General features: G+C 53.9%; 1 protein-coding gene across 1 annotated transcript; it reads left to right on the top strand.

Moving 5' to 3' along the window:
• The first annotated feature begins 1,046 nt into the window (after positions 1-1,046).
• KLHDC7A (kelch domain containing 7A) lies at positions 1,047-4,963 on the top strand. Its single transcript, XM_053280604.1, has one exon. The coding sequence runs from the start codon at positions 1,070-1,072 to the stop codon at positions 3,221-3,223; it is 2,154 nt and encodes a 717-aa protein (XP_053136579.1). The 5' UTR covers positions 1,047-1,069; the 3' UTR covers positions 3,224-4,963.
• The last annotated feature ends 19,746 nt before the right edge of the window (positions 4,964-24,709 follow it).

Below are 24,709 nucleotides of genomic sequence, written 5' to 3'. Positions count from 1 at the left end.
ACGAGTTTTTTGAGATTAGAGTCTCAAAAAACAAAAGCTGAACATTCCTGGGAGGGAGGCTGAGACCTCCCTTGGGACAGCCCACCCACCCTCCTCCACCCCGTGACTACAGCCCAGGCAGGTCTCTTTTGATGCCAGACCCTGGAAAGCCAGCTGGTGGCTTGGAGCGAGGCGGCGGGAGAAAGAAACCTGTCCTGGGAAAACAGGTGCCGCCTCCTGACAGCTTTAGGAAACCTCGTTTTACACACCCGCACCCGTTTCCTACTTCCTCATCGTCTCTGTGTGTACTAAGCGTAAGAAACCCCGCACCCAGCACCCCACTGGAGAGCTCCTGGCTGGCCGGGCACCTGCATTTGTCTCTCGCCTCCCTCCGGCCCGGCCCACCTTGCTCAAATATGCAAACCTCCTCAGGTAAGCAGACACCAGCTGGCTGGGAGCAGAGCGTGTTCTCTTCCACCTGCCAACAGGTAAAAGTCACCTTCCCAAGGGTCACAGGAGGCCGGCCTTGATCCCCCTGGAGTCTGTCCTCGCTTGGCAATCATTAATCCCAGGCTTTTCGCATTCCTGCGCACCGGCGTGATATGGAAGAATGTTCACCTGCCTGGAACTAAGCGGGGACCGTCAGCCGTCCGAAATGCCGCTCGCCGGGCGGCTGGCCCTCTCTGCCGCGGCGCTCCTCTTGCTGACTTTGGCATACCGGTACTACAAGTCCCGGGTCTCTGCCGGCACCCAAGGAGGCGGCGAGGTGGGAGCCGACGGCCCCGGGACGGCTGCAGGGCCCGGCCAGCACCTGGATGGCCGTGGGGCGGGCCCAGGGGAGGCACCGCCGGGGCTGAGGCACAGACAGGTCAGCAGCGGCCCTGGAGCGAAACAGCCCAGAGGAGGGGGCGGACAGCCTGCAGCCCTCGAAGGACCTGCTGCTGCTGCTGCCAAGAGAGAGAGTGGCCTGCCGAGAACACCTGTCGGCAGAGGGCTGGCTGCTCCGAAGGGGAAGGCGGAGGAGGTGGAGCGCTGCCGAGAGGCAATGAGTCACCCCGAGAGCGGACTGCAGCCAGACCGAAAGCGCCCAATGCCAGAGACAGAGGGAGACGCCGCCGCAGGGGCTGTGGGCAGCCAGGGCAGCCGGGCGCAGGCCTCAGCGGCGGAGTCCGAAGGTAGGCCAACGTCCCCCGCTCGGCTCGCCCAAGGCAGAGACGCCCCCCGTTCAAATGGCGGCGGCCTCGAGGGGCCGGGCTCTGGGGAACCCGATGTTTGCACCGCAGCCCGCCCCAAACAAGCAGGGCCAGAGCTGCAGCCTGCCGACGGGATCCGGCCCACCTTGGAAAGAGGGAGAGAGGAGGCGTCGAGGGGGGGCAGGGGTCCAAACGGAGCGCCGGAGACGCAGGCCAGGCAGGAGGGGGAGCAAGTGTTCCGCGCGACATCCAACCTGGGGCTGGCCATCAGCCAGACCTGCCCGCGGTCCAGTGCTGCGTACACGTTCTCCTCTGTTGCCCAAGTGCAGGTGGAGGAGAATGTCATCCCGGAAAGGCCATCAGAAGAGGGCTCTTCCGGGCAACCAGGGACCCCCCTCCGAGGCAAAGTCTACAACTACTACGTTCAGTCCGTTTCCCAGTCGGTGCTGAAGGAAAGACCCTCGCACGCCCCCCGGGGCACCCAGCCCCTCCACGACCTATCCACCATCGGCCTGCCCAATGACCCCGAGGGGCAGTTCTGCCAGAAACCGGCCCACAGCTCCCCAGCAGCAGATGAGGACAGACCGGCACTGGAAGCCATGGCAGCCACACCTTCCGGCCCTCCGATAAAGCCGGGCGATGAGCAAACTGTGGAGCCCGAAGCATGGGAAACGGAGGGTGCCGGAGCAAAGGCTCCCCAGAAGCCTCCAGAAACAGGACGGGTCTTCAGCCGGAAGGAGAGCTTCCACAAAATTGTAGAAAACCCAGAGCTTCAGGTGCAGATGGAAGGATTTGGGTCTCGGGACTCCAGCTCAGCAAGCCGTGGCACTCCGCCTCACAGCCCCCTCCGCGCCAGCTCTGTGGCGTCACTGGTGGAATCCATGCAGAGCCTCCAAACTGACACAAGGGAGGGACCCACCGTGGAGTTTGTGGCCGGGGCCAAATTCTTCCAAGTCCCGCTGAGCCCCGAGGCCTCCGTCAATGTCCACTTGGATCTGGGGAACTGCTACGAGGTCTTGTGCATGGCCAAGAAGCAGAAGCTGGACGGCCTCCGCGAGGCGGCGTACAAGGTCATGAGCAACAACTACCTCCAAGTCCTCCGGACCCACGCCATCTATGGCCGCTTGAACGCCATGGAGCGGGACCAGATCCTGCAGAGGAGGATGCGGGGCAAGAAGTACATGACGGTAGCCGACGTCAGCTCCCAGGAGCACGGCCAGCAGGCCAGCAGAGTCTGCTACTACGACGACCAGACCGACACATGGCACCCCTTGACGCACATGCCGATGGAAGCGGTCTCCAGGGGGTGTGCCATGTGTGGCATGTTCAACTATCTCTTTGTAGTGGCTGGCTGCGAAGGCCGAGGCAAGCACCAGAAGCCTTCCAAACGGGTCTTCTGCTACAACCCCCTGACCAGCATCTGGCGGGAGATCTGCCCATTGAACCAAGCCAGGCCACAGTGTAAGCTGGTTGCCTTGGACGGCTACCTCTATGCCATCGGCGGGGAGTGTCTGTACACGGTCGAACGGTACGACCCCCGGATGGACCGCTGGACCTTTGCCTCCCCTCTGCCCAACGACACCTTTGCCGTGGCCCACACGGCCACCGTCTGCGACGGAGAGATCTACGTCACAGGGGGGACACTCCGCTACATGCTGCTGAAGTACATCAGCCGGACAGACACCTGGAAGGTCACCCTCACCAGCGGAGGCAAGGACCGGACCACCGAGATGGTGACGGCCAACGGGTTCATCTACCGCTTTGACCTGAACCGCAGCATGGGCATCAGCGTCTACCGCTGCAGCGCAAAGGCCAAGCTCTGGTACGAGTGTGCGAACAACCCCATGCCTTTCCCGGCGTGCTTCCAATGCACCGTGGTGGACAATCTGGTCTACTGCATTGGCCGGCTCTTCAACATCCGCTTCCTCGCAGATTACGTCTCACCACGGTTCGGGACCAAGGAGTTACAAAACTTCCCGTCCCCACGAGGGACCCTCTTCCCCATCACGTTGGTGCTACCAGACAAGGAGGCCGTGCAAACGAGGGTCTGATGAGCTTTTGAGTCCCCGAGAGGGGGAAGTTGGTTCATTCCACAGGTCCGCCGCTGACAACCATGAACCATCTTCTGCTCGCCAATTTCCACGCATCTGTCAAGGGAGATGGAGCCACACGATTGGCAGCGTCTGTTTATTTTAAGATACTTAAATCCTTGTAAATTTGCATTCAAATTAAACACAGTCTTTGGGGTCCTGGACGGTTGCCAGGACAGGCCTTGTTAGTGCAGATTTCAGCAAATGGTGCATAACGGTGGCAGGACATGTCTGCCGAACGTTGCCATCCTCGGAAATACTTTGGAGGCACAACCCGCAGCTGTGCAACTCCATGCCCTCCTGCTTCCAGTTTGGGAAATTTGGCTTCAGTTTGGGTTATTAATCTATAGTTGGTGGGTGGGCAGGGGCGGTTTGCAAGAATTTAAGAACTCTGATGAATCGTGTCAAAATGTCCTGCTTCCGCTGTGGACAATCAGATGCCTCTGGGAAGCCCATGAGTGGGTCATGAAGGCAACAGCCCTCCCCCTTGGGGGTTGCTAGGTAGCTAGAGGTGGACCACCCCTGAATCTGCAGTTTCCATTTAGCTATCACAGCATCACATCTTGTGGCACTGAGTTTCACAGATTAGTGAGGCAGTGCATGAAGGAGTCTTCCCGTCTGTCTGTCCTGAATCTACTTCCCATCATTTTCCTTGAGTGACCCTGAGTTCGAGTTGCCAACTCTGACCGAAGAGATTCCTAGAGATTCCTCTCCCCCCACCCGCTCCCAATTCTTAATGCCATATCAAGTCATTCAGATCTCCAGGATTCCCCCCACCCCAATCTTTCCTAGAGATTGATGCAAATGCTGGAAGCTTTAGAACCCCACTCTGAGTTCTGTTATGGAAAAGGAAGGTGGAGACCTAACCCCAAGCTATTCCAATCAAAATGTACCTTCTGTGTAGGATATACCAGAGTGAGTGCAGGGGTTCCAATATGCTATAAAACCGCCCCCCTCCATTCATTTCAGTAGAGGAGCAACTCAATACCAGGCAATAATGAACACAGATCCTCTGCCCACATGCAGAATGCCTTTCCTTCACCCACTGAATAACCCTGATCAGCCCAATTGCTACATCTGAGTACGGGCCTCTGGTTCAGAGCGTTTGACTTCCAGAAAACCTTGAGAAACAACACTTCACTTTCTAGATGAACAGAAATCTCTTTAATGACCTGTGTTGCAGTGATAGGCATAATTAATTAGCAATTGTTAAGTCTCAGATCGTCGCATAAAAAGCCTGGAATATTCATTTGTTAATGCTCTGTTTTCATCACCCATAGTACAAGATGCACGCTTAATCATAGACCTGTGTGGAATTCATCATCCATATCTTTCAGCTTTGCGCTGCCATCTTTTCCGGCCCACCCTTTTAGCCCTCAAAGCGGCCCCTACCATCCTGTCCCGTGGCCCAGCGAGCAAGGCTCCCCCAGTTTTAAAAGGGCCTCTTCCTTCCCTCCTAGACCCCACACTGTGTGACAATATTCTATTGCTGATGTTTCCTCTCCAGAGCAGGCGGAATGTGTGTGAACATTCTATGACCTCACAGACGTTCAGCCAATGGGGGTGGTGGGAACCTCGGACAGCCAAGAATAACTTTCATCGCTAGTTGCCTTTATATATTATATATAGGCAACCAAATTAAGGAGTCATTATTCAGGGTTTGAATATGCAAATAAAACAAATAGCAAGAGAAAAGGCCCTTAAAAAGTCTCTGCTGCATATTTTATTGTAAATTTTTGCTGTATGCTCACATACTCTGGGTTTCTCCATTACCGTAAGTGACTGGAATTGGATAATGAAGACACATAACCTGCCATAACCATTAATGTGCTTTATATCCTAGTATCTCAGAATGCATTTTCATCAAAGTGCCACCAATTATTCATCCAGAGTGCCAATAGAAAAGGCTGCCACGTCTCGGCTCTTTTAATCCGCAGAAAGGTCCAAGATCCCCATCAAGCCTAAGAGAGTCAGTTTTGCATCTTTAAATTGGATCAGACCAAAACACCAATTTAGCCCAGCATCCTGTTTCCAATGGAGGACAGTCAGGGGCCCCCGCAGACATGCACCTAGGTAATTTTGGAGCCTGTGAGCCTGGACCTAAAGGCCTTTGGAGCCCACCCACCCCTGGCTGCAAGTTAAGCACCATTTTTTAGCACATAGTTTCTTGAGGGCACAAACCACACCACCCAGGACAGACTAAAGAGGATGGGGCCCAAAGTCCCCAAAGTCTAGGGGTATGAGTGCCTCTGCCCCCACCCCCACTCGCTCCGAGGAGCTCGCAGGCAGAGCAGGGCAGGAATGCTCAGCTCCCAGGTTTGTCCCCAGTATCTAATATGCTGAGATATACTGCCTCTGATGATGGAGGCTTCATTTCCAATAGCCCCAGCTAATGAATATGTGGGGGGGAAGCATTTTGCACCCCACGTCAGGTGCCAAAATGTGTTGGCCTAGCCTTGTCGCAATGCGTGTGGTGGACCACACCTCCGAGAAAATTCCCCAGAACTACTCCTTGGAGAAACCCCTGAAATATTCTTCAAATCTCTTCAAAGGTCTGTTTCCACTATGAGTTCCAGCACAACTTGAAAGCAATTTAAAACCACCAATAAAGCCAGCAAAACAAAGCAGTAAAACACAGAGACTCCCACTCTGAAAACACAGCCAGTGCACAAACCAAAACAGAGAGGTATTATTAGGGAAAGAAAAAGAAAGTCCCTGAGAAATTTTGCTTGTCTTGGAGAAATGCATTGGGCGCTCCCTTGAAAACTCCCTGATGGACACTTCATAGGAAGAGAGGAAGCTGCCATATACTGAGTCAGACCCTTGGCCCATCTACCTCGGTATTGTCTTCACAGACTGGCAGCGGCTTCTCCAAGGTTGCGGGCAGGAGCCTCTCACCCCTATCTTGGAGATGTTGCCAGGGAGGGAACTTGGAACTGTCTTGTATGCAAGCACACAGGTGCTCTTCCCAGAGCAGCCCCATCCCCTAAGAGGAATACCTTGCAATGCTCACATTAAACGTTATGTATATACAGCCCCAAACCTGTGTCTCTGGGCACCCATCCAAATGCAAACCAAGGCAAACCCTGCTTAGCCAAGGGAACAGGCTATGCTCGCTACCGCAAGACTAGCTCCCTGCCCCCAATTCTGGGGTGTCAAGAGAGGTGACTTTTAATGATATACTGTCCGTACACCCCAGGTTGAGAACCCTTGCTTCAATTAAGCTGGAAGTCAGGAGAAACCGGACACAGGGCAGAGCAAATCGGCAAAGCCACAAAAGCAGTAGAAGCAATGTCTGATAACCAGGCTCCTCCGCCATAAGGATACCTGGCCTGTCGATTGAGAACCAAGCCACAGGGTCCCAAGAGACCCCAAATAAGCTTTCCTCCCATGTCTGCCTGGCCAGCAATGGTCCTGTGAGAGCAAGCAGGGATGGTCCCCTTTGCTAAGCAGGGTCCACCCTGGTTTGCATTTGAATGGGAGACTACATGTCTGAGTTCTGTAAGAGATTTCCCTTACGGGATGGGGCCACGCTGGGAAGAGCACCTGTGTGCTTGCATGCAGCAGGTCCAAAGTTCCCTCCCTGGCAGCATCTCCAAGATAGGGCTGGGAAAGACTCCCGCCTGCAACCTTGGAGAAGCCGCTGCCAGTCTGTGTAGACAATCCTGAGCTAGATGGACCAAGGGCCTGACTCAGTCTATGGAAGCTTGCTAAGTTCCTAAACCAGAGGCCTTACCCCCATGCTAAAGGTAAAGTGTGCCGTCAAGTTGATTTCAACTCCTGGCACCCACAGAGCCCTGTGGTTTCTTTTCTTTGGTAGAATACAGGAGGGGTTCCCCATTGCCTCCTCCCACGCAGTATGAGATGATGCCTTTCAGCATCTTCCTATCTCGCTGCTGCCCGCTATAGTAGCAGCAGGGATTCAAACCAGCCAGCTCCTGCTTGTTAGTCAAGCATTTCCCCGCTGTGCCACTTAAGGTGGTTTACCCAGTGCTGGAGGAATCCAAAGAGGGCCCCAGTTGCAGGGGGAGACACCTCTTCAATCGCATCGTCTGACACACCCTCAGCTCCGCACAAGAGCTAAATATACAAATAAAATCCCGCCGCCTGCATCTTACGGCCTCAGTTAAAACGTGCACACGCACAAACACAAACACAGACACAATCTTTTTTTTAAAAAAAAAGCATGCCCAAACAAGTTTAAACAAGAATAAATAGGGAAACCAGACAACAAACACCCCAGCAGTAAGTGTGCTGCTCCCATTAAAATGTCAAGCCAATTACGCCAGGAAAAGCAAAACGCTGCTCTCACACGGCGCATTCGGGGAGCGATTTCCACTTCAATAATACAAATAATTGCCATTCACAGGCAGCCTGTCTGTCAAAGACGGAGCCGGCTCGTGGTGGCACAGACGGGCCCTGACAGGGCTGGGCAGCCTCGGTTACCATCCCACACTGACGTCGCCTCTTGCAAAGCCGGCCGGAGGTTTCACCAGCAATGTGGGTCTGCCCTTCCTTGCTGCCAGAGTGTTGCGGTGTCGCACAGCAGCGGTCTCACAATGGGGCTCCCAAGAGTCCACACTTCCAATGCATTGCACCAACAGCACTCTTCCTTCCACAGTGAGCTGGTGTGCTGTCAGAGGCGTTTTTACCCCTGGGTGAAGTCCAGGGCCTCCACAGCTTCGGGGGCCCCCCAAAATCATCTTTAGTCTGTCCCCAGCTGAGCGTGATGATGCTTAATTTGCAGGGGAGGTGGGAGGCTCCAAAGACCTCGAGGTCCAGGCTCCAAAATGACCTAGCTGTACCTCTGGGCTGAGCTCGGTGGGTCAAGGGTGCCCTCCGGGCAGCAGTACTGCCTGCCTGAGCCTCCAGTCAGGTAACACAACCACCCCCACCCCGCCACACACACACACCCCACCAAGGGCCAATCCTGGCCCACCCAAGCTTGGGGCTCAGAGCTGGTTCCTCAATCCAAGCAGGAACTTGAGCCTTGCAAGGCCTGACACACGGAGAGGCGGCTGTATTTGCCTGCTTGGAGAGGGGGGGAAAACACTCTTTAAAAGTCCACCCGGGTGCCAGTGGGTGCCATGAAACCCAGGTCTTCTGAGTTTGCCCATTACAGATTCATTTTGGACAGGTCCCCGACCCCACAGGGGCTGGATCCTGTCTGCAATGAGTCTGGTTCATATCCCAAATGAATTGGGTGGAGCTCTTAGGGGAGCTGGGAGGTGACTGCTCAGGGTCACAAGAGGGCCCCGTGGCCAGAGACAGAGCATGCAATTTGTCTGTAAAAGCTCCGAGGTCCCGGAGCTTTTATCTAACCAAGCTGGCAGCGGCTCCTCCCAGGTTGCAGGCAGGAGTCTCTCTCAGCCCTATCTTGGAGATGCTGCCAGGGAGGGAACCTGGGACCTCAGGTGGTTTTCCCAGAGCGGCTCGACCCCGTCAGGAGAAGATCTTCCAGTGCTCACACAGGTAGGCCCCCATCCAAATGCAAACCCCTGCTCAGCAGAGGGGACTGTTCATGCTTGCTAGCTCCCCCGAGACCAGCTGGTGTGGGAACCTGAATGGAGTTCTGGTGCGATCCAGCGAAATGCCTTCCTTGTGCTCTGCGTTTAGCACTCCCCCCGGCTTCCTCAGACCCACCAGCACAGTCCTCCTCCCTCCCCTGAAGCCCCAGCAAAGAAATGTCGCCTGCGAGAAGACGGAGCCTTCCAGCACGAAGGGAACACTCTGGGAATGTCAGCCAGCACCTTGAGAGTGTGGGGAGGTCAGCGCTAATGAAAAGATGCTATCGGGGAGGCTGGCAGGCCGCCAGACAAACATAATTAGCGGTATTTGCAGACGGCGAACCCTGGCAAGCCACAGGGAGGGAGGGTGAGGACTCTGTGCGCGTGCGGGGTGGGGGGAGAAGTGGGGGGAAGGAAACGTGGCCCCCACCACCACCACCGGTGAGCCTTTAGGAACCCACCATGCTGTTTGGAGTGCGTCCAAGGCCGAGTAAGAGCCCAGTGGATGGCTGTTTAATTAAAGCCTGCTCCACGCCGGGCCGGAGAGTGAAGCCGCACAGGGGTGAAATATGCATGGGATCTGGCGTAAGTTGCTTTTTTTCAATGCGCCGGCTCCCGCCTGACCTGCACTTGAGAGTCACCAGCAGTGCTTGATTCACTAGATATCGTTAAGGAGGGAGGGAGGGAGGCGAGCTCTTTCTCTCTGCCACTCGCAGGAACACACAATCAGCCAGGCTATTAAGAGAGAGTCCCGGGCATGCATTTATTTATTCCTTGGAGCAAAGACCCCCAGGCCGGGAGAGGCCGTTCCGCATCCATTCCTCTCCCTCATTTGGAATGGATGAAGGTCGTTTGCAAAACAAGGAAGAGAAATGTGGTGTGGGTGTCCGTTTGTTTTCATGGAGAGGGTCGAGGTTTACTGCAGATGCTCAGCAAGGGTTCCAGCAGAGAGCCCCGGGCCAATCACCAAGGCTTGTGGGCGAAACATGAAACGGCCTCTATTTATGTGTTTGTTTGTTTGGGTTTATATACCACTCTTCGTCCTGAGCCCCCAGGGTGGTTAACAAGAAGATAAAAACATTTCAATAAAAACAGAAGAAATGTCGTGGAAAATTTTTTAAAAAGAGCAAGCAACAGCTCATTGGCCAAAAGCCTGGATAAAAAGGGCAGCCTTCCCTTTCCTCCTAAAGGCCGGGAGAGAGGGAGCCATGCCAGCCTCAGCCGAGAGAAGGTTCCAAAGCCCGGGGGCCCTCTCCGAGAAGGCCCTGTCCTGCGTGCTTGACAAAGGGGCCTCAGCAGGTGTCGGGGTGCAGAGCAGAGCCTTCCTAGTCCATCTAGTCAGGTGGGCCGATTCAGCTGGGTGCTGGTGGTCCCTAAGACACCTGGGACCTAAGCACATTGCAACCCCAAATTCTCCTGGCTTAGTGTCACCACCCCAGGGCCAGGAGCCCCTCTGCTACAGAGGGGTGAGATAGATGCAATGACCCAGGACCCCCAGACTGGGGGGCGAGGAGGACAGTTCAGGGGATGGGGTAGGACGAGGAGACCCTACGGCCGAGACCCCAGCAGTGTTCTCTCCAACAGGGAATTCCAAATGTTGTTGACTAAAGTAAAGTGGTGCTGTCGAGTCGGTGCCAACTCCTGGAGCCCACAGAGCCCTGTGGTTGTCTCTTGGTAGAATCCAGGAGGGGTTGACCGTTGCCTTTTCCCATGCCATATGAGATGATGCCTTTCACCACCTTCGTATATCGCTGCTGCCCGATATAGGAGTTTCCCATAGTCTGGGAAACAGACCAGTGGGGATTTGAACTGGCAACCTCTGGCTCACAAGGCATGTTATTTCCCTGCTGTGCCATTATGTGGCTAACTACAACTCCCATAATTCCTGTCCAAAGGCCATCGCAGCTGGGAATGCTGGGAGTTGTAGTCAACAACATCTAGAATTCCCTGTTAGAGGGAATGCTGGAACCCAGGTGACCCCGTGCTGCTGGGAAACCCCCCCCCACACACACACACACTAGGAGCCCTCCAACCTTTGTCTTCCTACTCAGAGGAGTCCCTCGAGGAGTAGCTAGCATGAGCAGGAATCCCCCAATGCCGCCGGTGCCAGTACTTAGAAAACTGAGCAGGGCCCTTCCAAATGACGCAGCATTCTCCTTCAGGAAGGGGAAGCAGTCATCTATTGCAGAGCAGCCACAAAAAATGGGTCATCGGCTCCAAGCAGATGCTGGAACAACAGCTATCCTGATGGGATCTATCCAAGGTCCTGAAGCCTCTTCCCTGAAAGCTGTCTGAGAAATGTGTCCCTCCTGGACCCCTGCCTCAGTGGAGCACTTGGTTTGTTCTGGGACAAGCTGCCTAAGATGTCAGGTGAGACCAGAGGGCCGATCACCTTATACCAGCCACTGGTGCAGGAGATGGTCTGGCAGAATATGGTGCAAACACCATCCTGAAGCTAAGCAGATCTGAGCCTGGTCAATGCCTGGATGGGAGGCAGCCCAGAGGGCAGGCACCCCTGGACACCACCTTGAGTGGAAGCAAGGTAGGATCTAAGCATATCAGATAAATAACAGGAGCTGCCTTATGCTGAGTCAGACCCTTGGTCCACCTAGCTCAGGACTCTCTGCACTGACTGGCAGCAGCTCTCCAAGGTCTCAGGCAGGAGTCTCTCCCAGGCCGACTTGGAGATGCTGCCAGGGATGGAACCTGAGACCTTCTCCATGCCGGGCAGATGCTCCCCGCCCCACTGAGTTATAGCCCCGTCCCCTAAGGGGAGCATCTTACAGCAGGCAGTGCTGATATGCAGGCCATCCATCCAAATGGAAACCAGGGGAGTCCTTGCCTAGCAAAGGGGACAAGTCATGCTTGCTACTGAAAAGCCAGCTCTCCGCCCTGAATATCTGCCTTGCTCCACACACTTCAGCTGTCGCCACACAACGTGTGTGTGTGTGTGTGTGTGTGTGTGTGTGTGTGTGTTCATATATCACCATCGCTATAATTCTGTAGTTCAGAGACTGCCTCCTTCAAAATATTGTTAGTGTGAGTTGCTGGTTGCTTTCCCCAAAATGGGGTTAGGAACACAGGAAGCTGCCCTATACTGAGTCAGACCATGGGTCCATCTAACTCAGTATTGTCTTCAGAGACTGGCAGCGGCTTCTCCAAGGTTGCAGGCAGGAGTCTTTCTCTCTCAGCCCTATCCTGCTGTCAGGGAAGGAACTGGGAACCTTCTGCTCTTCCCAGAGCAGCTCCATCCCCTGAAGGGAATATCTCGCCGTGCTCATGCTTCTAGTCTCCCATTCAAGTGCAACCAAGGTGGACCCTGCTTAGCTGACAAGTCGTGCTTGTTGCTACCACAAACCGTCAGCGTTTGGATGAGTGAGCACTTGTGGTTGCTAACACAGCAGGTAAGCACATCTAAATTATTGCCCTTAGCTGACCAGTAAACCTAACACAGAGTGACTACAGCTGACAAAACAGATGCTGTTTCTTTACAGCAATTCCGACACACACACACACACACTCTCGCAGCCTTGATTTGTTGCTGCCATACTGACGGCAGCCTTCCCCTCAGGGGATGGCCCTCAGTTGGCAGACATTCGTTCTGTTCTATGCTGGGCTTCCGTTCTGGTCGACTGCAACCTCAGAGAGCAAAGGCGGCCCTAGACAGAACCTCTTCAAGTGCCACACCGTGGCAGTCTACCTCTGAATACTAAATCTCGGAGTCAAACCAGGAGGAAGAGATCTTGCCTTGGAGCCTGGCTTCTGGGGTTCCCAGAGGCACACACTTGGCCATTGCTGGAAACAGGATTCTAGACTCAATGAGTCTTGGGCTGCATCCTGCGAGATTCCTTAGCTGCCCCCGGAAGGCACAACCAAGGATTCATCCACTGTGTGTGCTTAGAACCTCAAGACTGCATTTTGCCCTCCCAGGAATATTGATGTGAAAGAAACCCCCTACACACCCCAACAGGGCATGATTTGGGACTCCCAAGGAGATCGCAATCTCAACGGTATCAGTTTCAAGTCTCTGTGAGGAAGAAAATCTCCGAGATCTCCATTGACAGCTCCGGAATTTGCCATCTCAGCAGACGCTCCCAGATTTTTACAGTTCAATCTTCTCCCAGCTGCTTAGATGAATAATCTTGTCATCTTTCTTGCTGTCGTGGAGGCGTCTGGCTGAAATCCATTCCTCTCTCATCTCATCCCAGGCTCTCGGGTGCCGGTGTGTGGATATACACTTCTCATGATTGTGTGGGTGTGGAGAACGCACTGAGTTACTGTGTGTGTACTCCAGCATACCCGTCGCTAAATGCAAATGTGAGGGAAGGAATGCCAGAAGAAAATATGTGACCTGGAGGAGAAAGCAGCTCCAAGAAGTAGGGAGTATGCTGGTTGAAAGGAACAGAACCTCCACATTCAGAGGCAGAAACAGTCCAAGTCCCAAATGCTAAAGACAGTCAAGAGGGAAGGATTATGGGGAACATAGGAAGCTGCCATATACTGAGTCAGACCCTGGGTCCATCTCGCTCAGTATTGTCTTCACAGACTGAAAGCAGCTTCTCCAAGGCTGCAGCAGGCAGGAGTCTCTCTCAGCCCTATCTTGGAGGTGCTGCCAGGAAGGGAACTGGGAACCTCAGGGGGTGGAGCTGCTCTGGGAAGAGCATCTAGGTTCCAAGTTCCTTCTCTGGCTTCTCCAAGATAAGACAGGATTTTTATTTTTATTTTTAATAGGACAAGATTTTTTATTGAACCAACAATCTACCAAAGCATACAGTACGAGATTCCTGCCTGCAACCTTGGAGAAGCTGCTGCCAGTCTGTGAAGACAATACTGAGCTAGAGCGACCAATGGTCTGACTCCGTATATGGCAGCTTCCTATGTTCCGAAGCAGGCAGGTGCTCTTCTCAGAGTGGTTCCATCCATCTCCTAGTCTCCCATTCAAATGCAAACCACAGCAGACCCTGCTTAGCAAAGGGGACAATTCATGCTTGCTACCACCAGACCAGCTCTCCTCCCCAGTGGTAAATCCCCCCCCCTTCAAACTTCACAAGGTTTTCTCTCTCTCCAAAATCTCCCCGCTTCCTCCCCAGACCCGACAGAGCACGTCTGAATTTCACTAGAACTGCTCCCAAGATAGTTTTCTGATCAGCTCCAATGCCTCTTGGGGAAGCCCCGGCTGAGAGCTGTCGTGCCACCGATCCTCTCTTAACATCCCTCAACGCTCTTCGTTCTTTGGGGTCTTCTACTCAGGCAAGAGCCCATCCAATGGCTCTGCGTTCTGTAAAAAGGTGACACCAGTGCGCTGCAAAACAAAGTTTCTCCCGTCTGTCGCGCACGGTATGGTCTGGGGGCCAGTGGTGGGCCCCATCGGGACGGAGAGGGCCACACTTAGGACTCCCTGGCCAGTCCTTGATTGCACCTGTGTGAAGCTTTGGCCAGAGCGGAATACTCTGCCTATTCCCCGGACACTGTGTGGAGGTGACCGTCCCGATGATGAGCCCCTGCCCCGTCTTGGATGGTGTGCGGGGCCAGAGCTGTCCTGGAGGTCTGCAGAGAGGGCTCCTCCGTCTCTCTGAACGGGCCCTCCCAGCCCCGAGAAACCCCCAGGACTCTGTGGAGGTCAGCACAGTGGGGAATAGCTCTCGCGCGGAAGGCCTTTTGCCCAAAGTAGCCCCCCCGCTTGGAAAACAGTCAAGAGCACTTCATATCGCCCAAGGTCACGGCACTTCTTTGCTCTGCAGAGTCCTGACCGGGTGCTTCAGCGATCCTTTAACCGCAGCGCCCTGCGGCCTGATCAGCATGGGCTGGCGGGATGGAAGGCGGCGAAGACGGACTTCTCCGGTTCCAAGATCCGTGCAGGCCACCCACATGGAATATAAATGAGCCTGGGAACCGCAGCCGCCTCGGCCCACCACAGGGCCCTAATTGGAGCCGCTTGTCGTCTAAATGGGGGCCCCTTGGTCAGCCATCCAGGGGGGCCGTGCGCCGAAGAAGCCCCCTTCCTCCCAGCGACGGCAAGGAGCATGGCAGAAGGAGCAGCCTAAATGAGCTCCCGGGAGGCAGGCGCAGGTCAGCGTCCGCGTGTTTTGATTTCCCAGCCACGCTCCTAGCCGCGTCGGTGCTGCGGAGAAGCCGCAGTGGCCAAGGTGGGCCAGTCCTTCTTGGGAGGGGGCTGTTCAGTGGAAGTTGTTGGACAGCGGGAAAGGCGGGCGCTTAGGCGGGCGCTTGGGAACGGAAAGCAATGTTCGGTCTTGATGGTGAGGAAACCCACCGAGCCGTGAGTGGGAAACCACGTCACAGAACAGAACCCTGGTTCAGGGCCTGGCCTGAGAAAAGGTTTGGCCCGACTGATCGTCAGGATTATGTTCGTCATGTAAAAATGTAGCTTTGTTGTTTCTGTTTTTGTTGTCCTTTCTGTTAGAATAATATTTGTTGGTAACGCTACGGGGCCCTTTCGGTTTGACACCACGGAGGGCCTCGGTGGGTCGTAATCCTGCTCCGCTTCTGCCATTCGCCTCCCGTGAACGGCCCAAGTCAGACTGGAAACAGGCCGTGAAGGATTAAAGGCATCACCTCGAGAGCGCAGGGGTTGTTATTTTCCATTACAAGCTCATTAGCTTTCTTGCCAAAAGGGCGATGCTTCCAAGAACAGCCTCTGGGTGGACATTTACCTGAGTGGCAGACGCTGTGCCAGGTCAATCCGCTCCGTGGGCCATTAACGCCAATGGCTTCCGTCTCTGCAGCTTCGTGGCCGCCTTCACGGACCTCCAGGCTCTCCACTCCAGGAGTCGATGGGAGAAAGAGCCCAGGCCTGTGCTGACCCACGCCCTTGGCTAGGCACACTCCGCAAGCATACGCCAAGCTTCCAGTCCTCATTTTTAAATTGCTCTGCTTTTGTCTTCAGATAGGATTGATTGATTAAGTGCCATGTCCAGTCGGTGCCGACTCTGATTGAGACCACCTTGGGAGATTCCCTCCAGGGTGATCTGTCTTCAACTTGGCCTTTAAGGTCTCTCAGTGGTGCAATCATGGCTGTCGTAATACAGATATACCCAAGTACAAAAACCTCCCAAGTCTCTAGGTGAATTGTAGGGCTGGCCAGGAAAGGTTGGAAAATTTAAACGGGGACCACTTTTAGGAACAGAGCAAGCTGCTCGATACTGAGTCAGACCCTTGGCCTATTGAGCTCAGAATTGTCTGCTCCGACTGGCGGCGGCAGCAGCTTTCCAGGATTTCAGGCAGGGGTCTCTCCCATCCCTACCTGCAGGTGTCCTGTCCTTGAGCTAGAGCCCTGAGGGGCATATCTGACAGCAGACAGCACTCACATGTAGTCACCCATTCAAATGCAAACCACGGCAGACCCAGATTAGCAAAGGGGACCATTCATGCGCCAGGATGCTGGACTAGGTAGGTCTCAGACCCGACCCAGCAGGGCTGTTCTTATGTTCTTAGCACAAGGCCAGCTCTGGGGTTTCTTCCAAGGAGAAATTGGGGGGACTTTCGAGGGAAGTCAAACGAGCTTCTATAAGCCAAGGGACTTCTCAGGAGGGTCCTGCACAGCGATAGGAGTGGGGCTGATCAAGAGGAAGCGGGGTGAACTGGAGTTCCCCTGGGCATCATCTGCAGCAGAATAACTGGGATGCAAGTAGAGGTCTTGAGCATTCAGCATTTTCTTTTAATCCAAACAAGGCAAGGCTACAACGCCTGGGGCTTTTTAGTTTAGGAAAAAAGACGACTGCCGGGAGACATGGTAGAGCTCTGTGAAATCATGCACGGTGTGGAGAAAGTGGACGGAGAGAAATTCTTCTCCCTCTCCCATCACACTAGAACCAGGGGTCATCCCATGCAATTGACTGCCAGGAAATCTAGGACCAACCAATGGAAGTACTTTTTCACATAACGCATCATCCACTTGTGGAATTCTCTGCCACAAGATGTGGGGACACACAACAACCTGGGTGGCTTTAAGAGGGGTTTGGATCACTTCCTGGAGGCCTCTCATCGGAGGGCTACAGGCCACCTCCAGCCTCAGAGACGGGATGCCTCTGAGTACCAGTTGCAGGGGAGCAACAGCAGGAGGGAGGGCAGGCCCCTTTCAGCTCCTGCCTGTAGGCTTCCCAGCTGCACTTAGTGGGCCACTGTGTGAAACAGGATGCTGGACTAGATGGGCTTCCTTGGGCCAGATCTGGCAAGGCTGTTCTGATGTTCTTAAACTTCAGGCCCAAGGAAGCCCATCTAGTCCAGCATCCTGTTTCACACAGTGGCCCGCCAGATGCCTCTGGGGAGCCCACAGGCAGGGGGTGGGTACCTACCTGCCTTCCTGGGCGACTTGACGGACCCACGTCTACAAAACCCTATAGGAATGACTCAAGAGTCCTTGCAGAACCTCGGGAGCTTGTCTGTGTTGCTTATTTTACCCTCTAACGTAAAAAAGAACCTTTAATACACTTCTGCCACTTTCAAATTCAAGTGGAATCATTGTCAAATGCATCTCATTTATTCAGGCATGCCTAAATGGGGGTCTCATTGACCCCCACGGTCCGATTAGCAAAGCATTTCCTTTCCAAATGTGGGGAGGTGGAGGCAGGCGGGGCAAGGTTTGTGTCCGTCTTCCAGGCTCGGCGGTTTTCCCAGTTTCTCCACGCCTTCGTCTGCACACACACAATGAACAAAGCCGTCTAAGGCCAAGTAAATTGGGTCTTTAAAGGGGGGGGAGGAACACACACACACACACACACATTTCTGCCTTTGCATTATCTGCAGCAGAGGCGGGTTCGGGGGGGGTGCGAGTGCCAAGCCAATCCGAAAGCAAAACAGAGCAGCCAGCTGGATCTGCCAAGGAATGGAGGAGCTGAGAAAAGCTCCCGGACTGGCCAGGGCTGATAACAGGTTTAGAAGCGGTGCCAGGAGTTGTAGAAGCTTAAAGCAGAATTCCAGCGGGGGTGGGGGGGAGACCTGGATCCGGCCCAGCTTAAAGGCCCACCTCGTGCCAGGGAGGCAGCCAAACAAAGCCACGAATCACCAGCACCGCCTGGCCGAAAGGAAAAATCGGCAGGCCTGGTGGCCACCTGCGTTGCTGAAGACCACCACAAAACCGATCGGCCACCACGTGGACGCGGATGGTGGCCCTGAGGGCATCAAGGGGCCAAGAGTCGGTCTTCTGGAAGCAAGTGTGAACTGACCCCTTTGCTAAGCGGGGCCCACCTTGGCTTGCATTTGGGAGAGCACTGTAAGGTATTCCTCGAAGGGGAAGGGGCCGCTCTGGGAAGAGCCCCTGCCGGCTTCCGTGCAGAAGGTTCCAAGTTCCCTCCCTGGTAGGGCTGGGAGAGAGTCCTGCCTGCAGCCTGGGAGAAGCCACTGCCAGTCTGGGTAGACAATGCTGAGCGAGATGGCCTCTTAAGCAAGACTGCATAATTCAGAACCTGTAGCCAATTCCTGAGCAAGAGGTGGATCTCGGTTAGAAGACCTCCCTGTAGAGATGTGCCTGAAACGCAATCCGAACTGCACTCTGAGCACTTTGAAGGAAATTAAAAGGGGAACTTTTAAGAAAACGGAGAGTGGGTACTCACCTGCTCTCCGCCACCCCTTCCAGCTTCCTGCTGGAGTGGCACGTATCCCCAAAAGCCCTGGGCACCATCAGCATGCACATGGTGTCATGCATGCTTTTTGGGACACGTACCACCCCAGCAGGAAGCTGGAAGGGGCGGCAGAGAGCAGGTTAGTACCCGTTCTCCTTTTTCTTAAAGTTCCATTTCTAATTTCCATCAAAGTGCTCGAACCACGCTTCGAACCACGCTTCGAACCACGCTTCGGGCTCATCCCTACCTCCAAGGCTGTCCCTTCCAGCTCTAGCATTCACTGCTTCTAGATCCACTCAGATTATTTGTAACAGAATGGTCAAGAGATCTGGAGCTTGCCTCTCTGTTCACAAATATAACACCCCTTCGGTGACCATGGGTGCTCATTCCAGCCGCTTCAAAACCATAAAAACAAGAGCAGGGCTCGGCAAGACAGAAGCTCGCCCACCCTGGGGAGGCAAGGAATGGAGAGAGGAAGCCAACAGGCTCGTTTTCCCGTTCTGAGCAGCTGTTATCTTTTTGAGGAGGAAATGCAGAGCCACACACAGACACACACAGACACACACAGACACACACACACACACACACACACACACACACAGCATGGCAGGTGAGTTGTATTTACTGCTATGCAAAAACCAAACCAGCAGCTGCAGCACTGCATGGACGCCAGCAACGCTTCATCTCCGTTCAGGAAGTCTCTCTGATGCTTGGGCAAGCAAGGAGGTGCTGGGAAGAATTAAGAGTCCCATTTGCTTGGATGGATGCTGGCAAGAATTTGCCTCCAGGCCAGGGCTGGTTGGGAGCTCCAAGAGGAATGACGCAGAAGCGCGGGGCGCCTGCCGTTTTGCCATCTGTTCACAACCGAGATCTACACAACCTGCAGATATCTCCTTAAAGCCCCTCAAGAAGAGGAGGATGGAAAGGCCCCGTGGACCCCGTTGGAGGGCTGGCCAGATTGACAAATTGCCACTCGTGCTGCGGTTCTCGTTTTAAAACTATCCAGCTTGTGTGAAAGCTCGCTCGCTTTATGAGCATATGAAACTGCCGCCAATGAGGCCAATCAAGGGTCCATCTCGCTCACAACTGGATTAGCAACAGCTCCCCAAACTCTGCAGTAAAACGTCTTACTTCTCCAAATCCTTCTAAGCAGGGCTACCAAGGACTGAATCTGCAACTCTTGGCATGCAAAGGATACCAGCAGCTGCTGAACTGAGGCTGTCTCGGCAGGCTGCGTGCCAAGATCGTCACCTTTGAACTGGCCGGAAGAGGACTCAGGAAAGCAGAAGGAGAGAGAAGGAGCCAGGCTTCTTGTTTTCTTTTTGCCATATAATCATTTCACGCAGCAGGAAAAGATTAACATACTCCTGCACCTAAGGCTGAGTCAGAGCAGAGATGCAGAAATGCACTTTGGCCCTTTCATGCCCTTCCCCAACTGTGTTATTTCCTGGTGCCAAAAATGTCTGCTCATAACCAGCAAGAACATCCTGATGGCACACAGCCAATTGGATCTGGCTGTGCGATGATGTCACACAGCCAACTGAGAGTGAGGGCAGGGAAGATTGCCCTCCCTCGGAATGCGGCCCTGGGGAAATGTTCACCTTTGACCGCAACCCGCTTACGAATAATGGGAACTGAGGAGTGGAGACATTAATGAAGCGTACATACGCGGCAGAAAGTCACACAGGTGTTCGTTCTGGAGCAGAACAACTTGAGGCGACTCGGGAAACGATTCTCTTAACCGGGTGACAATAAAAGATGAAAGGCAGGAAAGCAATTATATCGCACGCTTTTGTCAAGCGGCAAACCTGCAGAAAAAGCACACCGAATGGGGTCTTTGGAGAAGGCCGCTACTGTCTAGACTCAGCCGTCACGTTTGATACGTTTCTATTCTTCATAACTTCATTGACGCAACTCAATGATCTCGCTTGCACCTGTAGCCGAGGCATTAATCTTGCTTTCGGTAGAATGGTTCGTGGTATCTTCTCGCTGTGCCCCATTAAGCTCAAAGGTCAGCTTGGAGGATCTCTGGTTATTTTGCAGTCTGGACAGGGATGTCTGCGTGCCTCCCTGTCAGGCAGAGTTCTGATATTTTCATCGCAGAGTATTTCCACTCCATTTTAAAATGCCCATCCACAGCGCCCCTCCCCAGAAGGAGCCGCCTCATACCAAGTCAGACTTTTGGACCACTTGCTTCAGGATTATCTACTCTGACTGGCAACAGCTCCCCAAGATTCAAGGCAGGTCTTTCCCAGCACTACCTGGACATGCTGTGAGGGACAGAACCTTTCCACCTTCTACCACTCTGAAAGGAGTCCCCCTACAATACGCAGCTGCCTTCTGCTGAGCCAGATCCTTGGCCCCTCCAGCTCTGTGCTGTCTACTCTGACAGGCAGCAGCTCTTCAGACTTGCAGGCCGAGAAAGGTCTTTCTCAGCCCTGACTGGAGATGCTGTCAGGAATGGAACCCGGGGCCTTCTGTGCGCACAGCCGGGGCTCTGCCACGGCCTCCCCACACCAACAACTAATTCTGCCCAATCATGGCTGCTGGAGGCTCATTCAAGCATTCCCCAAAATATCATACATTCTCTCTCGGAGCTGTGGCTGAATTTGGGGAGGGAAAGGAAGAATGATCTCCCTTTCACCTTGCATCATTAGTGTCTCGGAGTTTCCTATCTGCCAGCCCAGGACCCCTGAAATGACATCCCCTTTCTCTCTCCGGAGAAGCTGGAGAGACTTTGCAATCCTCAGCAATCTTCAGGACTGCTCATTCCCTGCAAATGAGTTCCCCATCAGACGGCTCACTGGAGGACCTCAGGACCACGTTTCTCCACAAAGACAATTAAACGGCACTTTTCCTCTTCTGCTTTTGCTGGCTGCCATCCCCAGGTTCCAGGAAACTCGGCATCGGACCGAAGCCTGAGTCATCAGCTGACAGGGCCCACCACAGGCCAGGTTCACCACCAGCCAGATAAAGGGGCAGCCCATAGAGAACTGCTCCTGCAGAAGCTCTGCTGGTATGGACTGCACAAGCAGGCAGCCGGGAGTGGCATCCAAAAACAGTGGCCACATGTCCAGAATTTCGCCATCAGGCAATCACTGGTGGCTGGATAGATCTCTCTCTCCCTCTCACCCCCGCTCCTCATTTTTGCATTTCCCTCTGCAAGCAATTTTAGGTTCTGTGCTGTTTTGATTTATGGAATACCAGCTGCACACCTCGCTCCCCCATGAACCGAGCAATTAGCAGAGACGGTTGTTTCCAGTTAGCAGCCAGCACCGTCACAAGTGGGACAGACCAGACTCCATCCTTGCATCCATCAAGCTCAGAGCCCAGCGCCAGGGAGGGGAGGGGAGCCGGGGTGAGCTTCCCCTCAGACGTCGCTGCGGCTTAGAGGAAGGATTTCACACCTGTGCTCCAAAATCCACTAATTGGCGCTTTCGCCTTAAAACACCACATCAGCATTTGGCTCTGGGTGGACGAGCAAGGGCCTCGCCGAAATCCGAGAGATCTGGGATAAGCAGATTGATGCCCAGAGCCAGCCGGATGCTTTTGGTCAGGTGGGATAATTTTCCAGCAGGTGCTGGCCTTGGAGGACCAGAATCTGTGTTTCTCGGGTCTAGTGGCCGATGTAGGCAGCCTGTCAGAAGAACACCCCCCCCCCCATTTCCTGTCCCTGCAGGGATTTCCCAGGCCCCGGTTGGCCCCCAGCCAGAGGCAGAAATTAAGTGCAAGGGAATCAGCGTGCCAAAGGTAGCTCCTTCCTCTTTTTCCTCTTTATTTTTCCTGGGAGTAAGCAGGGAACATTTTGCCACTCCGCCAGCATCCCATTGATCTGCCGCTTGAGGCAACCATCTCAACTTGCCTCATAGAAGGGCCGCCCTTGCTTCCAGCCTTGCCTTCTAACTGGCTGGGAGCCCCCTGTATAACCATCCTAGAGGAGAGCTAGTCTTGTGGTAGGGAGCATGCACTGTCCCCTTTGTGAAGCAGGGCTCCCCCAGGTTTGCATTTGGACGGGAAACATGTGAGCACTGCAAGATATACCCCTTAGCGGGCGGGACTGTAACTCAGTGGAAGGACAGCTGCCTGTTGGCATGCAGAAGGTCCCGGGCTCACTCCCTTGAAGCCTCTCCAGGATGAGATGGAGCAAGGCTCTTCTTATAGAGAATGCCACACCTGTTGAGTTTCTGCCTGCCACTCCGTTCTCCATGGCAGAGGAAACCTGCCAGAAAGGAAGATGTCAACTCTGCCCTGAAGATAACCATGCGTTGCTTCCTACAATCTGCTCCCAATTATGAAGTCATCTCCTCTCCTCCGCTGATGGGGGGAGCTGTCAGCCTTCTGGGCCCCTAATCATGTCAACAAACCCTACTTAACATGAGAGAGAGAGAGAGAGATCTCACTCTGGGCTCCTGTTTAATGACAACCTTCCAAAAGCCTGGTGTGCAAATACCTCGTAAAAGATATTCCCCAAACCAAAGAGCTTATTTTTCTAATTAAACAAGACAGGTAAGCGAGAGGGATGGGGAAGAGGGACCCCAAAGAAACGGCACAAGGTCGCAGCCACAGCACGGGCAAAGAATTGCTGTCTTTGATGGGATTTCCAGAGAGACACTTTCTCTGCCACCCACCCAGAGGAATCGCTCAGTGAGGTCCCCGACAATCTGTACAAGGAAACAGAAGGCCCTTTTTGGTTGCCTCAAAATACAGCTCTTGTCTGTCAGTGTGCGAGAGTTGGAAGGGCAAGAAAGCAATAAACCGAGCCAAGAGGAACCTTTCTGATAGTGGCGATTCTCTTTGTTGAGCAGGGGGAGAGCAGCTGGCCGTATCCATCCCCTGCACAGCATCCCTCCAGTAGCTGTTGCTGGAGTCTACCTTGTGTTTCTTTCTTAGATGGTGAGCCCTTTGGAGGACAGGGAGCCATCTTTATTTATCTCTCTGTAAACTGCTTTGGGAACTCTGTTGAAAAGTGGTATATAAATATCCAGGTGATTCTTTAGTTCTTTCTGGGGTACAAAACTTATGAACCCTGCAACGTTCCTCTCCCTTCTGCCCACACAGGTAGTGCCAGCAGGGGGCCCACAAGGGAGGTTTCCCTCCACCACCACCCCATTGCTAAACCTGCTGCTCAAAACTGCAAACTAAAAGGCTGCAATTCAAGCGTGCTTCCTTGAAAGAACTCCATCAAAACAAATAGGATGGAGTGGAGAAAATGTGTTTTGTATTCATGCATTGCACAGCTCTCTCTCTCTCTCTTGGAAATCTGTCTTGTGGGACAAAGCGTGGTTCCCTCACCCCCACCCCCCAAATAAATGCACTTCTCTGACCTCCTCAATATTTTCCCCTCTGGTACCACCACTGTCTGCCCATAAAAAGCAACGCTGTCCTGATGGCGAAGAGCCAATCAGAGCTGGCAGTGTGGTGATGTCATACAGCCAATTGAGAGCGAGGGCAGGAAGCCTTGTCCTCACTTGGAATGGTCATCGCAGAGAGATCCACACCGGGATCATCTTCACCCTGGACCACAGTCCCCTTCCAAAATTCCAGAACAGAGGGATGAAAAGAAACAACATCCATGCAACACGCAGAGACGCAGTTTTGGCTTAGCTCGAGTTGAAACAACTTCAAACACCCATAATCTCCTCTGCCCCCCTCCCCAAGCTGAAGGGCTCCCCCCACCCCCACCCCACTTTCCGTTTTTTAAAGAACTGATTGATCTTGCTCGGCTTCAGAGGCCGGGGATGAATGATATTCCACTTTGCACAAATTGAATCCAATTAAAACGAGCCCAGTGAGCGTGGGCCGATCTTTGGACCCTTCTGGAGCGGGTGCCAACCCAGCCCTAATGGGCAAGCTTCCAGGATGCCCAAAGAGGGGATGTGGGAGCTTAGGGACCCTCCAACAGCTGCCTGCCCCACATCGTGCCACTGTGACCCTCTCCTCCTCCCCAGACTCCTTCTCCTCCGAACATAAATAGCAGCCAGCTGTGCATCCAAGGTCTTATTTCTTAGAGTCAGGTTACGGGCTGTGCCCGCTGTGGTTCTCCAGCTGGCTCCTGCCCAGACCCACAGATTACATCCTCCTCGCAGCTACGGCTGCCACCTGCCAAAGTCTGCGGCAGTGCCAGGACCGTCCTCGGCCATACCGCGCTGGCAGCGTCTTAGTGTGAGTTGCCGTTTCTGCCACCCAGAAGAGTTTCTGCGTCCCAGAAGCCTCGCGAGATAAAGGATGAGATCTGGTCAAGGTTCTGTGGCATCGTGGACAGAGCGTCGGAGAGGTACTGCACAGGCCTGAGTTCAAATCCTGCCTCCATCCTGGATCCCAGTGGCTTTGGGCAACTGTCCTAAGCTACGTTGCAGGGTCGT

Source organism: Hemicordylus capensis, chromosome 16, assembly GCF_027244095.1.
Source record: "Hemicordylus capensis ecotype Gifberg chromosome 16, rHemCap1.1.pri, whole genome shotgun sequence".
Lineage (NCBI taxonomy): Eukaryota > Metazoa > Chordata > Lepidosauria > Squamata > Cordylidae > Hemicordylus > Hemicordylus capensis.
The sequence above is the reverse complement of the archived record's forward strand: the minus strand, read 5'-3'. Positions and strand labels throughout refer to the sequence as shown.

What these genes read in the sequence shown, in the direction of transcription:
- KLHDC7A (XM_053280604.1), top strand. Translation starts at nt 1,070, where the DNA reads ATGCCAGAGACAGAGGGAGACGCCGCCGCAGGGGCTGTGGGCAGCCAG.